At 45.3% G+C, this 15,737-nt stretch overlaps 1 protein-coding gene across 7 annotated transcripts in view; it reads left to right on the top strand.

The window, feature by feature from the left end:
* The first annotated feature begins 2,169 nt into the window (after positions 1–2,169).
* Positions 2,170–15,737, top strand: part of LOC128700302 (potassium voltage-gated channel protein eag) — a 480,722-nt gene continuing 467,154 nt past the window's right edge. For all 7 annotated transcript variants that reach the window (XM_070100036.1, XM_070100042.1, XM_070100037.1 and 4 more), the window contains exon 1: positions 2,170–2,307. In XM_070100036.1, coding sequence (XP_069956137.1) covers positions 2,229–2,307 — 79 coding nt within the window. In that variant the 5' untranslated portion in view covers positions 2,170–2,228. The remainder of the gene's footprint in view (positions 2,308–15,737) is intronic.

Below are 15,737 nucleotides of genomic sequence, written 5' to 3' on the forward strand. Positions count from 1 at the left end.
GTACTCAACCAGGTACTCAATCAGATATTCATCCAGGTACTCATCCAGGTATTCATGCAGGTACTCATCCCGGTACTCATGCAGGTACTCATCCAGGTATTCATGCAGGTACTCATCCCGGTACTCATCCAGGTACTCATCCAGGTATTCATCCAGGTATTCATTCAGGTAAAATTCCCAGTACTCATCCCGGTATTCATGCTGACTCTGGTTGGTCATCGTTGTTCTCTCAACGTGATGCGATTTTATCCGTTGACATTAAAAGGTATTGTGAGGGCATTTAATTAGGGACATTTAATTAGGGACATTTAATAAGGGACATTTAATTAGGGACATTTAATAAGGGACATTTAATTAGGGACATTTAATTAGGGACATTTAATAAGGGACATTTAATTAAGGACATTTAATAAGGGACATTTAATTAGGGACATTTAATGAGGGGCATTTAATAAGGGACATTTAATTAGGGACATTTAATAAGGGACATTTAATTAGGGACATTTAATGAGGGGCATTTAATAAGGGGCATTTAACTCTGGACACTTAATAAGGGACGTTTAATAATGAATTTGGTGCCTTTGTTCACATCTCGTTGGTATTACCAAGCCATTTATAACCCTAAAATTTATTGTTTTTGTCTTTGTTTTTGTGGTTGCTGTTGTAGATGTTATGAGATGGTTGTTTGTAGTGACTATTTGTCTGCTAGTTCCTGCAGGATGGTCTGACTAGTGCTGGTGTAGTTGCAGTAGTAGTGTAGTACAAGTTCCTGCAGAACAGTCTGACTAGTGTTGGTAGTTGCAGTAGTAGTGTACTACTAGTTCCTGCAGAACAGTCTGACTAGTGTTGGTAGTTGCAGTGGTAGTGTACTATTGTAACTACCAGTAGGAGGAGGAGGAGGAGGAATAGGAGGAATAGAAGAAGGAATAGGAGGAGGAGGAGGAGGAGGAGGAATAGGAGGCGGCGGTGTCATCACATAAGGAAGACTGCAATTATAATAACATAGTTGGAAAAAATCCTAACTTCTCATCAGTGTAGACGTGACATAAATCTGTATCAGTGAAGTGTATGTGTCACCTGCGTTGTGTTTACTACTGTGACCTAATTTAGGTCAATGGTCTTGCTGCACTGAATGCTGTTTGATTCTGTCCTGTTGACCTCCTTAGTGTGGCTTCGTGAGTGTAAAATCTATGCATGAGTTGTTAAGGTTGTGTGTTGTACATGTGTAGTTGTTCTCCAGGACTTTAGTGTTGAGGCTCTGTGTTGTCACATTCAGAACAACAGTAGCATCGCAACACTTGGGTATCTTTATTAAGGAAACGTTTCGCCAGGCGATGGTTTCATTACTCCAATACAAGGAAGAGTAGTGAAGATTAGTATTTTGAGGTAATCAGTCTTAGCCTGGATTCACCTCTCTTCTTTGTATTGGACTGATGAAGGCACTGCGTGGCGAAACGTTTCCTTAATTAAGACATCCAAGTGTTGCACATGTGTCTAATGTAACAACTTCCCCGTTCTTTGAACAATTTATCTCAGTGCCATCACACAGAAAGAATCAGTGTGGCAACAACACTGTGCAAACTAATGTTAGCTGGGTAACACAGAGTGAAGTGTAGGTGACAAGCACACACCTCACCACCGTCCATGTTCTGTCATCCATCCTCTTCTTTTCTCACTCTCTGTATATATCATGTTCCTCGTATTGACCTGCTGAAGCTCTGCTTAGAGCAGAATGTAAGTTTTAAAGTTTGCACTGCAGACAGTGTCTTTCCACCACACTTGTCAGCTTGTCAATAAATCTTGCCTCTCAGGCAATACAATCCTTGTACTGTATATCTTAGTCTATGTCTTTCTCTCTCTCTCTCTCTCCAAATAGTTTTTATTCCAGATAGGGTCCACCTCGAGTGCAAATTGTGGGGACCCACAGGACTTCGAGGAAAAATATTTGGACGTCTCCCTGAAGTCATTTGAATATTCCACTTCTCCCACCACCCCATCTTTTTTATTTCCCAACTAGATATATTTATTTTGTAACTTGGTACACAAATCTTAGAGGTCGACGATCTTCACACCCATTAACAATATATATATATATATATATATATATATATATATATATATATATATATATATATATATATATATATATATAATATGTTTGTGTTTCAGGGGACGGTAGTAGGAGTGTGGGCGGGGTGAGAGCGTCAGAGCAGTGACGCTCCCCCGTCATGCCGGGGGGCAGGAGGGGCCTGGTCGCCCCTCAGAACACCTTCCTGGAGAACATCATTCGCAGATCCTCCTCACAACGTGAGTACACACACTATCCAAGCTTTTATTAGTGATCCTCAATGCGATTTAGCATCATCCGGCAATCGAGCTTCATTTTTTTTTGTCAGTCATTAGGAATATTCGGTGTTTTATCGTCGTGTGAACGGCTGTATGATTATTATTATATATCTTTTAGAAATTTGGTGTTATTGAGTTTTAGGGGATGCGATGCCTAACACATTTTCGTTTTCAAAACATTGCCGACGTTATATCACACGTTCCTCAGTCAGACTGGACACAAGCCACGGAACAGGTGGGATTTGAACCCATTGCCAGTCAGTCGTAATACTCCAGGCCAATGCGTAAGTCATTCGCTATAGATTCAAACTTCCACCGGTTCCGTGGTTTGTTTACATTCGTGTTATTACGATTTTGTGAGCCATGGAGGTCACAATTACTAAACTTTCTTTGACTCTTAATTGAACATAAAAGGAGTTCAGAAACTTCATTACTCCTGGAGTGAACATTCTGATAGTCAGCAGGTGAACACTTCATCACAGTCTGAGGTAATGTCAAGTGTCGTGTGCGACAGCAGAGTGCAAGTGCTGACAAGTGGTAAGAAGATACCAAATTCAGGGAAGTCTTTCACTCACAGGAATGTTGATATTGGGTTAACATCATCAAGGCCAGTGAAAACTCGAGACCAATACATCTTAAATAGTAGACTGAGTGTCTAAGGTCAGGTGGAGGACTAGGCAGCAGGGTATCAGAGGGGCACAGCTGAAGGCCTACTGGCTCCCGTTATGCTTGAAGTAAATACTGTATTAAGTTAAAGTGAATGATGAGGGTAGACAAGGGGAACCTGCCACTGTTCTACAGTGTTTCACAGTAGTTCAGGTGAAGACTCAGCACATCTTCGTGTGATTCTGTTATCTTCATGTAGTAACAATACAGCGTGTTGTTGATGAGTTGGATGAATCTTATTGTGGCTAGCTGGTCTAGTGGCTAACGCGACGGGCCGGAGTTTTGAGACTCTATGACCGCGGGTTCAATCCCGGCCGGGGGTATGGTTCAGCGTGTTGTTACTACGTGAACACAAGAGTTACCCTCCTTGTTCCCTCTCCTATATACAGGGTGTTTCATACTGACCTAATTTCAAAGCAAACTACTTTGAAATTGGTCCATCTCTTTGAAACACCACCCTGTATACTGGTTCTCTCACCGTCGTGTGTTAGTGAGACTAGTTAATGGTCCAAGTCGGACCGAAACGTCGTCATAAGTTTCTCTCTCCTATGTGCGGATAATCTGTGTACTGTTACTGTTGTTGTTCATTGAGCATACAAACAGGTGGAACAACCTATGGTGAGCAAGTTGTACCATTGTTGTTCTTTCTGCACGGATGTGGCACGAATCTTGGTAACAGTGGTCACCCACAAATGATTTAAAGAAACACGTGAGCAAACACTAGGACAACAGAACATAAAGTGACAATACTCTGGCAGGGCTGGACAGTACCCTGGCAGGGCTGGACAGTACTCTGGCAGGGCTGGACAGTACCCTGGCAGGGCTGGACAGTACCCTGGCAGGGCTGGACAGTACCCTGGCAGGGCTGGACAGTACCCTGGCAGGGCTGGACAGTACCCTGGCAGGGCTGGACAGTACCCTGGCAGGGCTGGACAGTACCCTGGCAGGGCTGGACAGTACCCTAGCAGGGCTGGACAGTACCCTGGCAGGGCTGGACAGTACCCTGGCAGGGCTGGACAGTACCCTGGCAGGGCTGGACAGTACCCTGGCAGGGCTGGACAGTACCCTGGCAGGGCTGGACAGTACCCTGGCAGGGCTGGACAGTACCCTGGCAGGGCTGGACAGTACCCTGGCAGGGCTGGACACTGCCTCAGGACGACCCATGATCTTGGAAAAACAGACACAAGTGCAGTTTAATGCGATCCCTTATTGATTACATTTCACCCACACAGTGGACTTTATCAAGTCACAAACAGATCTGCGTGTGACATGATAAAGCTCACTGTGTGGGCGAAACATAGTAAAAAAAATAATATTATACTGTATTTGTGTTTATTTTTCCATCGTGTCGATATTTTATACCAGTGATTTCCATCGCCATAACCTCCCTCTCCGGTAAACATTGCCACAGATTTAGAAAACGTTTCTGGCCCTTGACCAAGACCTTCTTGTGGGGGAAGGGGTGAGAAGCCAGACTTCAGAAAAGGAAACTTGGCAGAGATAAAGGAACTCCTGGACGCAGCGCAGTGGGAAAAGAGCTGGAAACAAAGTGAGGAGTTGAGGTGATGGAGTACTTCGCTGGAAAGTGTCGGGTGGAAGAGGAGAACTTGATACCCAGAAGGTGCAATAGCAGACACGTAGAGAGCCAGATATACAGTGAGACAAAAAAGAGAAACATAGGAGCGTAGGAAAACTAGAGAGATCATCTGAGATTATATATACCCAGGATGACTCGAGTATGGAACGATGGAAATAAATGGTATAAAATACCGACACAATGGAAATATAAACATAAACACATTATACTGCATTTGTGTTTATATTTCCATCGAGTATGGAATACATTCGTACAGCATAATGATGTCAACGAGATCAAGTCAGTTGATCAAATGAAAATGCTGGCCCACAGATGGCTCCAACTTCATCCTGTTCCCTACTTGTATGTCTCATAACAATAAAAATGCTTTCAAATGAGCTGATGTAGGTAAGAGCTCTTAGCTTGTCAATAAAGTTAAGAATCCTTAACCTGTAAATAGCTTGTCAATAAAGCTAGGGATCCTTAACCTTGTCAAACCCTGTGTAAAAATAGAGAGAGAGAGAGAGAGAGAGAGAGAGAGAGAGAGAGAGAGAGAGAGAGAGAGAGAGAGAGAGAGAGAGAGAGAGAGAGAGAGAGAGAGAGAGAGAACAGAACAGAACAGACGAGAACAGAGAAGCAATCAGACATATAGGTGGGTGAGAATGGTTGGTTTTGAGAAGGACCTGCCTTGCATGGGCCAGTAGGCCTGCAGCAGTGTTCCTCCATTCTTATGTTCTTATACGAATACGGAAGAGTGAGGGAGATAAGCTGAGACACAATTTGAAACTGGCATAGTAGCCAAGACCAAATCTGATCTAAAACTACCTCAACGACTGTAAAGAACCTGATAAACTGACTGATGAAGGAAGGAGGAGAGCTCACAATGACGAGGAAATCCACGAAGAGATCTCAGTGGCACCGGCAACACAAGAAGAGGGAGACGTAAATCTTCAAGAGGTAGTGATGCTGGTATGAGGTTCTTGATCCAAGGCGCTTGATCACTCAAGCGCTGTATGACCCCTACTGGTATAAGCGCTTCCAGCTGAATGTAGTATAATAATTTTGGTGAACTGGAGTTGAGGTGCACACACTGACACCACACACAGATGTGCACACACTGACACCACACACAGATGTGCACACACTGACACCACACACAGATGTGCACACACTGACACCACACACAGATGTGCACACACTGACACCACACACAGATGTGCACACATTGACACCACACACAGATGTGCACACACTGACACCACACACAGATGTGCACACACTGACACCACACACAGATGTGCACACATTGACACCACACACAGATGTGCACACACTGACACCACACAGATGTGCACACACTGACACCACACACATGTGCACACACTGACACCACACATAGATGTGCACACACTGACACTACACACAGATGTGCACACACCGACGCCACACACTGATGTGCAAACACACACACACACACACACACACACACACACACACACACACACACACACACACACACACACACACACACACACACACACACACACACACAAACAAACACACACAGTAGCTATCAGTGAAGAGGCGGGGCCAGGAGCTGAGTCTCGACCCCTGCAACCACAATTAGGTGAGTCCACACACATAACGACATGACGGAAGGGATAGACTCAGAAGTGTCCCTGTTTGCAGATGACGTGAAGTTAATGAGGAGAATTAAATCAGACGGGGACCAAACAGGTCTACAAAGAGACCTGGACAGGCTGGATGCGTGGTCCAGAAACTGGCTCCTAGAATTTAACCCCGCCAAATGCAAAGTCATGAAGATCGGAGGAGGGCAAAGAAGACCGCAGACAGAGTATAGACTAGGAGGCCAAAGGCTGCAAACCTCACTCAAGGAGAAAGATCTTGGGGTGAGTATAATACCGAGTACATTACCAGAAGCACACATTAACCAGATAACTGCTGCGGCATATGGGCGCTTGGCAAACCTGAGAATAGCATTCCGGTACCTCAGTAAGGAATCGTTCAAGACTTTATACACTGTGTACGTCAGGCCCATACTGGAGTACGCAGCACCAGTTTGGAACCCACACCTGGTCAAACACGTCAAGAAATTAGAGAAAGTGCAAAGGTTTGCAACAAGGCTAGTTTCAGAGTTAGGGGGAATGCCCTATGAAGAAAGGTTAAGGGAAATCGGTCTGATAACACTGGAAGACAGGGAGGGGGTCAGGGGAGACATGATAACGACATACAAAATACTGCGTGGAATAGACAAGGTGGACAGAGACAGGATGTTCCAGAGATGGGACACAGAAACAAGGGGTCACAATTGGAAGCTGAAGACTCAGATGAGTTTTAGGGATGTTAGGAAGTATTTCTTCAGTCATAGAGTAGTTAGGAAGTGGAATAGTCTGGCAAGCGATGTAGTAGAGGCAGGAACTATACATAGTTTTAAGACGAGGTATGATAAAGCTCATGGAGCAGGGGGAGAGAGGGCCTAGTAGCGGTCGGTGAAGAGGCTGGGCCAGGAGCTGAGTCTCGACCTCTGCAACCACAATTAGGTGAATTAGGTGAGTACACACACACACACACACACACACACACACACACATACACACACACACACACACACACTAACAAGGTCGCTACGGAAGTCGGTAACCGCGTAATGAACCTTTATCAACAATGGAACTATTTTAGGAGTAATGGAACTATTCTTGGAACAGTGGCACTATTCTTGGAACAGTGGCACTATTCTTGGAACAGTGGCACTATTCTTGGAACAGTGGCACTATTCTTGGAACAGTGGCACTATTCTTGGAACAGTGGCACTATTCTTGGAACAGTGGCACTATTCTTGGAACAGTGGCACTATTCTTTGAACAGTGGCACTATTCTTGGAACAGTGGCACTATTCTTGGAGCAGTTGATATATTCCTGGACTAGTGACACTATTCCTGGACTAGTGGCACTATTGTTGGACTAATGGAACTATTGCTGGACTAGTGGCACTATTGCTGGACTAGTGGCACTATTGCTGGACTAGTGGCACTATTCCTGAACTAATGGCATTATTCTTGGACTAATGACACTTTCTTTACTACTGACACTATTCCTGAACTAGTGACACTATTCTTAGACTAGTGGCACTATTCCTGGACTAGCGGCACTATTCTTGGAAGAGTGACGCACACATCTCGACACAATGCTGCTGATACGCTCCTTAGAAATTCTTGTCCCGCAAAAATCACGGAGTGAAAATCTCACGGTCGGTACACAGGAAAAATATGGAGGCAGTAAGTTCTGTAATCTCTCAGTTCTCCCGTGAATACATTAACAATTATGAGCTCCGTAAGTGGAAATATGACTGTAGTGCGGCCTCGTTGTGTCCTCACGTGAAGATGAATTGTTCTGAAGACCGGAACTGCCTCTGGCCGGGTTTGGTTCTTGAGACCGGAAACTGCCTCTGGCCGAGTTTGGTTTTGGAGACTGGAACTGCCTCTGGTCAGGTTTGGTTCTGGAGACCGGAACTGCCTCTGGCCGGGTTTGGTTCTGGAGATCGGAACTGCCTCTGGCCGGGTTTGGTTCTGGAGACCGGAACTGCCTCTGGTCATGTTTGGTTCTGGAGACTGGAACTGTCTCTGATCAGAGGCAGTTACAAGCGATGGAAAGGTATTTAGAGTAGAGGAATAGCGCCTTCATAAGCTAGAAGATGGAATTTGATCAGGCAGAAATAGAAACGATAGGCCATTCTGAGCGGAGAAAAGGGCTTTAGTGATCAGCGTGTGTGTAAAGCTTCGTCGGGCCACGATGTGACTGAGCGTTGATCATGTAAAGCGTCGGCTCTAATAGCGGTCATATTATGTTGTCAAGCTTGAAAAAACGAAGCGTTGCCACAATAAAATATCGCATTAGTTGCACGTGTGTCATTTTTTCCCTAGCATACTGTCAGTAACTCTACCTATATTATTAAAAGAGAGAGGACATGTTCTGCACTCATAGAGGGAACCATCCTTGGATCATTGAAGTAGAAGGGGTTGGGGTTATAGGATAGAGGGAATACCATCCTTGGACCATTGACGTAGAAGGGGCTGGGGTTATTGGATAGAGGGAATATCTTTCTTGGATCATTGACGTAGAAGGTCTTGTGTGTCAGACCGTGGCAGTAAATCCTAACGGATGAAAGAAAGTACACGGATGGCAGTCAGGTGGAAGGCAGGTGACACTCAGATATCGGTCAAGTGAATGACAGGTGGCACACAGATGGCAGTCAAGTGAAAGGCAGGAGGCACACAGATGACAATCAAATGAAAGGCAGGAGGCACACAGATGGCAGTCAGGTGGAAGGCAGGAGACACGCAGATGACAGTCAGGTAGAAGGCAGGAGGCACACAGATGACAGTCAAGTGAAAGGCAGGAGGCACACAGATGGCAGTCAGGTGGAAGGCAGGAGGCACACAGATGGCAGACAGGTAGAAGGCAGATGGCAGAGAGGTGAGCTGAGGGAGGTAAGGCTGAAGAAGGCGGTGCGGGTCCTCCACTTCGAGAGGCTTCAAGAGCCTCGCCTCAATAGATTTCATCGCCACAATGACCCTTGAAGAGCTCTCATCAGCCGGTGTTATTGGTGCCACCGGCCCTCCAGCCTCCTTCAGGTTCTGATCTGGTTATGACTGAAGAGGAAGCAGCGACCTCACTCACGCTCACTCTCTAGTCTTCTGCTTTTTTTGCCTTCACTTGGTTGTTGAGCTCTGGCTCTGTGTCTTCACTTGGTTGTTGAGCTCTGGTTTTGTCTTCACTTGGTTGTTGAACTCTGGTTCATTGTTTTCATCTGGTTGTTGAGTTCTGGTTGCGTCTTCACAGACAGGAGAGTGGTAGAACACTGGGAGAGAAGTAGTTTCACAGTGACCAACATGAAATAAGAGATGGTAAATCTCGTCTTACCAACCTGTTGGATTTTTTTGACAAAGTAACGGAAGCGACTCACGAAATCGTAATAACACAGTTGCAAACAACCCACTGTACGGGAGGAGCTAGAACCCATGGCAAGTTTTACGACTCATTTGCCCTGGGTTCTAACCTCACCCGCACCATAGTTTTTTAGCAGAAGTAAGACAAGGGAGAGGGCTAGGTGCAATGCATTTTCAAAGACTGGATGAAGGTATCTGAGGCAGTTCCATAAGACTGGGGCAAAAACTTGAGGTGCCTGCAAAAATAATGAAAGAACGTTCTACGGTGGATCAACGAGTTCTCCAGAGGGATTGTCCGGGAAGGGCGTCAGAATGGGAAACTGTGACAAGCAGGGTACCAAAAGGATGGGTAGTAGGACCGGTACTGTTTCTGGTTTCTGGTAATGACTTACCAGAGGGAATTGAGTCAGATGTATCCCTGGCTGTTAATGTAAAGCTAATGAGGAGAATAAAAACAGAGGAGGACGGGAAGAGGCTGCAAAAAGATCTGGACAAACTGGAGGACTGGGCAGATAAATTGTTGTTTGAATTCAACCCCCAGCAAATACAAGGACATGAAGATGCATGTGATCTCTTCTGGCAGTGTTGATTAGGGGTCAGGTTCACCTCATGCAGTCGTTGACAAGATGGGAAAATGAACACCTGACAAGTGTAAGAACCCTCCACTAAGAACTCTGACAATCTTGTAAACACCAAGGAAGAACCAAACCTCTCCTGCTTCAGTATCACAGTGAGTAAAAGCGCAACAAATCATCTTTATTGGCTGGCTTCCGATAGCCTTTAAACGTAAAGTTATCTCCGGATCTGCACAGCAGGATGCTCAGGAAGGAAAGTTTATCATCCTGTTCCTCCTCCCACATGGTAAATCTGATAGACAGATCCACGTCGTTGAGTTTGGAGAGCATTGCGCAATTACCGGAACACCGTCCACCTAGCTTAACCATGTCATACTCATGGGGATGATTGGTACAAATCTTTTTGTTCCATCTATAAATTACTTACATGAAGAAACACTAGGACATATTTATTAAAGAATATTTCGTTCCTGGGACCTTTGTTACTTCAAGGTTACCCACTACGTCAGATTACCCACTATGTCAGATTACCCACTACGTCAGATTACCCACTACGTCAGATTACCCACTACGTCAGATTACCCACTACCTCAGTAAGTGGTGAACCCATAGCCATGCCAAGTACTGTCTGTAGAAAGACTTCCCAGTAGAAAATCAATTTAAATTGATACACATCTTTGTTAGATCGACTAAACTTTTAACAGGAATAGCAGAAACGGAAAGAGGAACACTTAAGAAAGTAAGGAGAAAGTCAGAAGACAGAAAGGGTAAAGAAAATTACAGAAGATAGGTTAAGAGAAAGATGGAAAGGACGAGATCAGGTCACATCACTAGTAATTTTTAACGATTAGAGCCTATGACGATAAACTGAAAAAAAGGTATTCCGGTAACTGGTCAAAAGAGAGGCATACATAGGCGAATCAAGAGAGGAGAGGGGCAGTTAAGAAATCAATATATTCGGTTAAAGAGAGAAAGGATTTAGGAGTTCCGGTTAGCAGTAATCTGACACTATGACAACAGTGCATAAATGTTCACAATAAAGAGAACAAATTCCTTGGCTTCATATCAAGAAACATGAATAATAGAAGTCCTCGGGTTGTTCTTCAACTCTATATATCCTTGATTAGGCCTCATTTACACTATGCTGCTCAGTTCTGGTCACCATATTACAGAATGTATATAAATTCACTGGAAAACGTACAAAGGAGGATGAAAAAGTTGATCCCATGTATCAGAAATCTTCCCTATGAGGACAGACTGGGGGCCCTGAATCTGCACTCTCTAGAAAGGCGTAGAATTAGGGGGGATATGATTGAAATGTATGAATGGAAAACAGGAATAAATAAAGGCGATGTAAATAGTGTGCTAAAAATATCTAGCCAAGACAGGGCTTGCAGCAATGGTTTTAATTAAGTTGGAAAAATTCTGATTCAGGAAGGATATAGGAAAGCACTGGTTTGGTAATAGAGTTGTGGATGAGTGGAACAAAATCCCGAGTACGGTCATAGAAGCTAAAACGTTGTGTAGTTTTAAAAACAGGTTGGATAAGTACATGAGTGGATGTGGATGGGTGTGAGTTGGACCTGACTAGCTTGTGCTAATAGGTCTGATGCTATGCTCCTTCCTTAAGTGGATGTGATCTGGACCTGACTAGGTTGGGTCAGTGGCATAAGCTGGTAGGTGACTTGGACCTGCCTTGCATGGGCCAATAGGCCTGATGCAGTGTTCCTTTTTATATTCTTATGTGAATAGAAATATAACCAGGACTAAGACACCTGACAGGACTATTTGTGTAAAGGACAACCGAACACGCTAGCGTCTGTGAAAGATGAACCAGTAACACCTACCACGAGTTCCTTGTAAACTAGCGTAGTATACCATCAGCTGGTGTTGCCTGTACCTGGATTACAACGACAGCTTACACAACACCCCTTGTTATGATTCCACTGTTACACAACACCCCTTGTTATGATTCCACTGTTACACAGCACTGCTTGTTATGATTCCACTGTTACACAGCACTGCTTGTTATGATTCCACTGTTACACAGCACTGCTTGTTATGATTCCACTGTTACACAACACTCCTTGTTACGATTCCACTGTTACACAACACTCCTTGTTACGATTCCACCACCGGAAGATGTAATTACGTCTGGGCTATAAAAGTAATCGTTAATTATAGTATATTGGGCTTTTATATACCTCTTTGGAGGGTGGGGGCGGGGTGGGGTTTGCGGTCGTGTGGGGTGGGGTAGTGTGGAGTGGGGTAGTGTGGAGTGGGGTGTGGGTGTGAGAGGGGTTGTAAGAGTGTAGGCCGACACTCAGGTAGCAGGGGTTTGGTTAGCACCTGAATGGTAAGCTTTTGCGATCTGATAGGGTGGGTGAAGCGGACTTGTTGCCAGAGTGTCAACCTCAGGTCCACCGTGACGGAGGCTAAAGTCACCATTACTCACGGTATTGTTTCACTCACGGTATTGTTTCACTCACGGTATTGTTTCACTCACAGTATTGTTTCACTCACGGTATTGTTTCACTCACGGTATTGTTTCACTCACGGTATTGTTACACTCACGGTATTGTTTCACTCACGGTATTGTTTCACTCACGGTATTGTTTCACTCACGGTATTGTTTCACTCACGGTATTGTTTCACTCACGGTATTGTTTCACTCACGGTATTGTTTCACTCACGGTATTGTTTCGGCCACGGAACTGTGACTTTTATTCTTTATTACGGAACTTGAACTGATGCGGTCAGATTCAGTTCTCTGTGTCATCACTCCAAGATTCAGTTCTCTCAGTGCCATCACTCCAGGATTCAGTTCTCTCAGTGCCATCACTCCAAGATTCAGTTCTCTCAGTGCCATCGCTCCAAGATTCAGTTCTCTCAGTGTCATCACTCCAGGATTCGGTTCTCTCAGTGCCATCACTCCAAGATTCAGTTCTCTCAGTGCCATCACTCCAAGATTCAGTTCTCTCAGTGCCATCACTCCAAGATTCAGTTCTCTCAGTGCCAGGATTCAGTTCTCTCAGTGTCATCACTCCAGGATTCAGTTCTCTCAGTGCCATCACTCCAGGATTCAGTTCTCTCAGTGCCATCACTCCAGGATTCAGTTCTCTCAGTGTCATCACTCCAGGATTCAGTTCTCTCAGTGTCATCACTCCAGGATTCAGTTCTCTCAGTGCCATCACTCCAGGATTCAGTTCTCTCAGTGTCATCACTCCAGGATTCAGTTCTCTCAGTGTCATCACTCCAGGATTCAGTTCTCTCAGTGTCATCACTCCAGGATTCAGTTCTCTCAGTGTCATCACTCCAGGATTCAGTTCTCTCAGTGCCATCACTCCAGGATTCAGTTCTCTCAGTGCCATCACTCCAGGATTCAGTTCTCTCAGTGCCATCACTCCAGGATTCAGTTCTCTCAGTCTCTCAGTGTTCTCTCATCACTCCAGGATTCAGTTCTCTCAGTGCCATCACTCCAGGATTCAGTTCTCTCAGTGCCATCACTCCAGGATTCAGTTCTCTCAGTGTCATCACTCCAGGATTCAGTTCTCTCAGTGTCATCACTCCAGGATTCAGTTCTCTCAGTGTCATCACTCCAGGATTCAGTTCTCTCAGTGCCATCACTCCAGGATTCAGTTCTCTCAGTGCCATCACTCCAGGATTCAGTTCTCTCAGTGCCATCACTCCAGGATTCAGTTCTCTCAGTGCCATCACTCCAGGATTCAGTTCTCTCAGTGCCATCACTCCAGGATTCAGTTCTCTCAGTGCCATCACTCCAGGATTCAGTTCTCTCAGTGCCATCACTCCAGGATTCAGTTCTCTCAGTGCCATCACTCCAGGATTCAGTTCTCTCAGTGTCATCACTCCAGGATTCAGTTCTCTCAGTGCCATCACTCCAGGATTCAGTTCTCTCAGTGCCATCACTCCAGGATTCAGTTCTCTCAGTGCCATCACTCCAGGATTCAGTTCTCTCAGTGCCATCACTCCAGGATTCAGTTCTCTCAGTGCCATCACTCCAGGATTCAGTTCTCTCAGTGCCATCACTCCAGGATTCAGTTCTCTCAGTGCCATCACTCCAGGATTCAGTTCTCTCAGTGCCATCACTCAGTTCTCTCAGTGGATTCAGTTCTCTCAGTGCCATCACTCCAGGATTCAGTTCTCTCAGTGCCATCACTCCAGGATTCAGTTCTCTCAGTGCCATCACTCCAGGATTCAGTTCTCTCAGTGTCATCACTCCAAGATTAAGTTCTCTCTCAGTGCCATAACTCAAAGATTCAGTTCTCTCAGTGCCATCACTCCAAGATTCAGTTCTCTCAGTGTCATCACTCCAAGTCAGTTCTCTCATCACTCCAGGATTCAGTTCTCTCAGTGCCATCACTCCAGGATTCAGTTCTCTCAGTGCCATCACTCCAGGATTCAGTTCTCTCAGTCATCACTCAGGATTCAGTTCTCTCAGTGTCATCACTCAGGATTAACTCTCAGTGATCACTCCAGTTCTCTCAGTGTCATCACTCCAGGTAAGTTCTCTCAGTGTCATCACTCCAGGATTCGGTTCTCTCAGTGCCATCACTCCAAGATTCAGTTCTCTCAGTGCCATCGCTCCAAGATTCAGTTCTCTCAGTGTCATCACTCCAGGATTCAGTTCTCTCAGTGTCATCACTCCAGGATTCAGTTCTCTCAGTGTCATCACTCCAGGATTCAGTTCTCTCAGTGCCATCACTCCAGGATTCAGTTCTCTCAGTGCCATCACTCCAGGATTCAGTTCTCTCAGTGCCATCACTCCAGGATTCAGTTCTCTCAGTGCCATCACTCCAGGATTCAGTTCTCTCAGTGCCATCACTCCAGGATTCAGTTCTCTCAGTGCCATCACTCCAGGATTCAGTTCTCTCAGTGTCATCACTCCAGGATTCAGTTCTCTCAGTGTCATCACTCCAGGATTCAGTTCTCTCAGTGCCATCACTCCAGGATTCAGTTCTCTCAGTGCCATCACTCCAGGATTCAGTTCTCTCAGTGCCATCACTCCAGGATTCAGTTCTCTCAGTGTCATCACTCCAGGATTCAGTTCTCTCAGTGTCATCACTCCAGGATTCAGTTCTCTCAGTGTCATCACTCCAGGATTCAGTTCTCTCAGTGTCATCACTCCAGGATTCAGTTCTCTCAGTGTCATCACTCCAGGATTCAGTTCTCTCAGTGCCATCACTCCAGGATTCAGTTCTCTCAGTGCCATCACTCCAGGATTCAGTTCTCTCAGTGCCATCACTCCAGGATTCAGTTCTCTCAGTGTCATCACTCCAGGATTCAGTTCTCTCAGTGTCATCACTCCAGGATTCAGTTCTCTCAGTGTCATCACTCCAGGATTCAGTTCTCTCAGTGTCATCACTCCAGGATTCAGTTCTCTCAGTGTCATCACTCCAGGATTCAGTTCTCTCAGTGCCATCACTCCAGGATTCAGTTCTCTCAGTGCCATCACTCCAGGATTCAGTTCTCTCAGTGCCATCACTCCAGGATTCAGTTCTCTCAGTGTCATCACTCCAGGATTCAGTTCTCTCAGTGCCATCACTCCAGGATTCAGTTCTCTCAGTGTCATCACTCCAGGATTCAGTT

Source organism: Cherax quadricarinatus, chromosome 71 (assembly GCF_038502225.1).
Source record: "Cherax quadricarinatus isolate ZL_2023a chromosome 71, ASM3850222v1, whole genome shotgun sequence".
NCBI lineage: Eukaryota > Metazoa > Arthropoda > Malacostraca > Decapoda > Parastacidae > Cherax > Cherax quadricarinatus.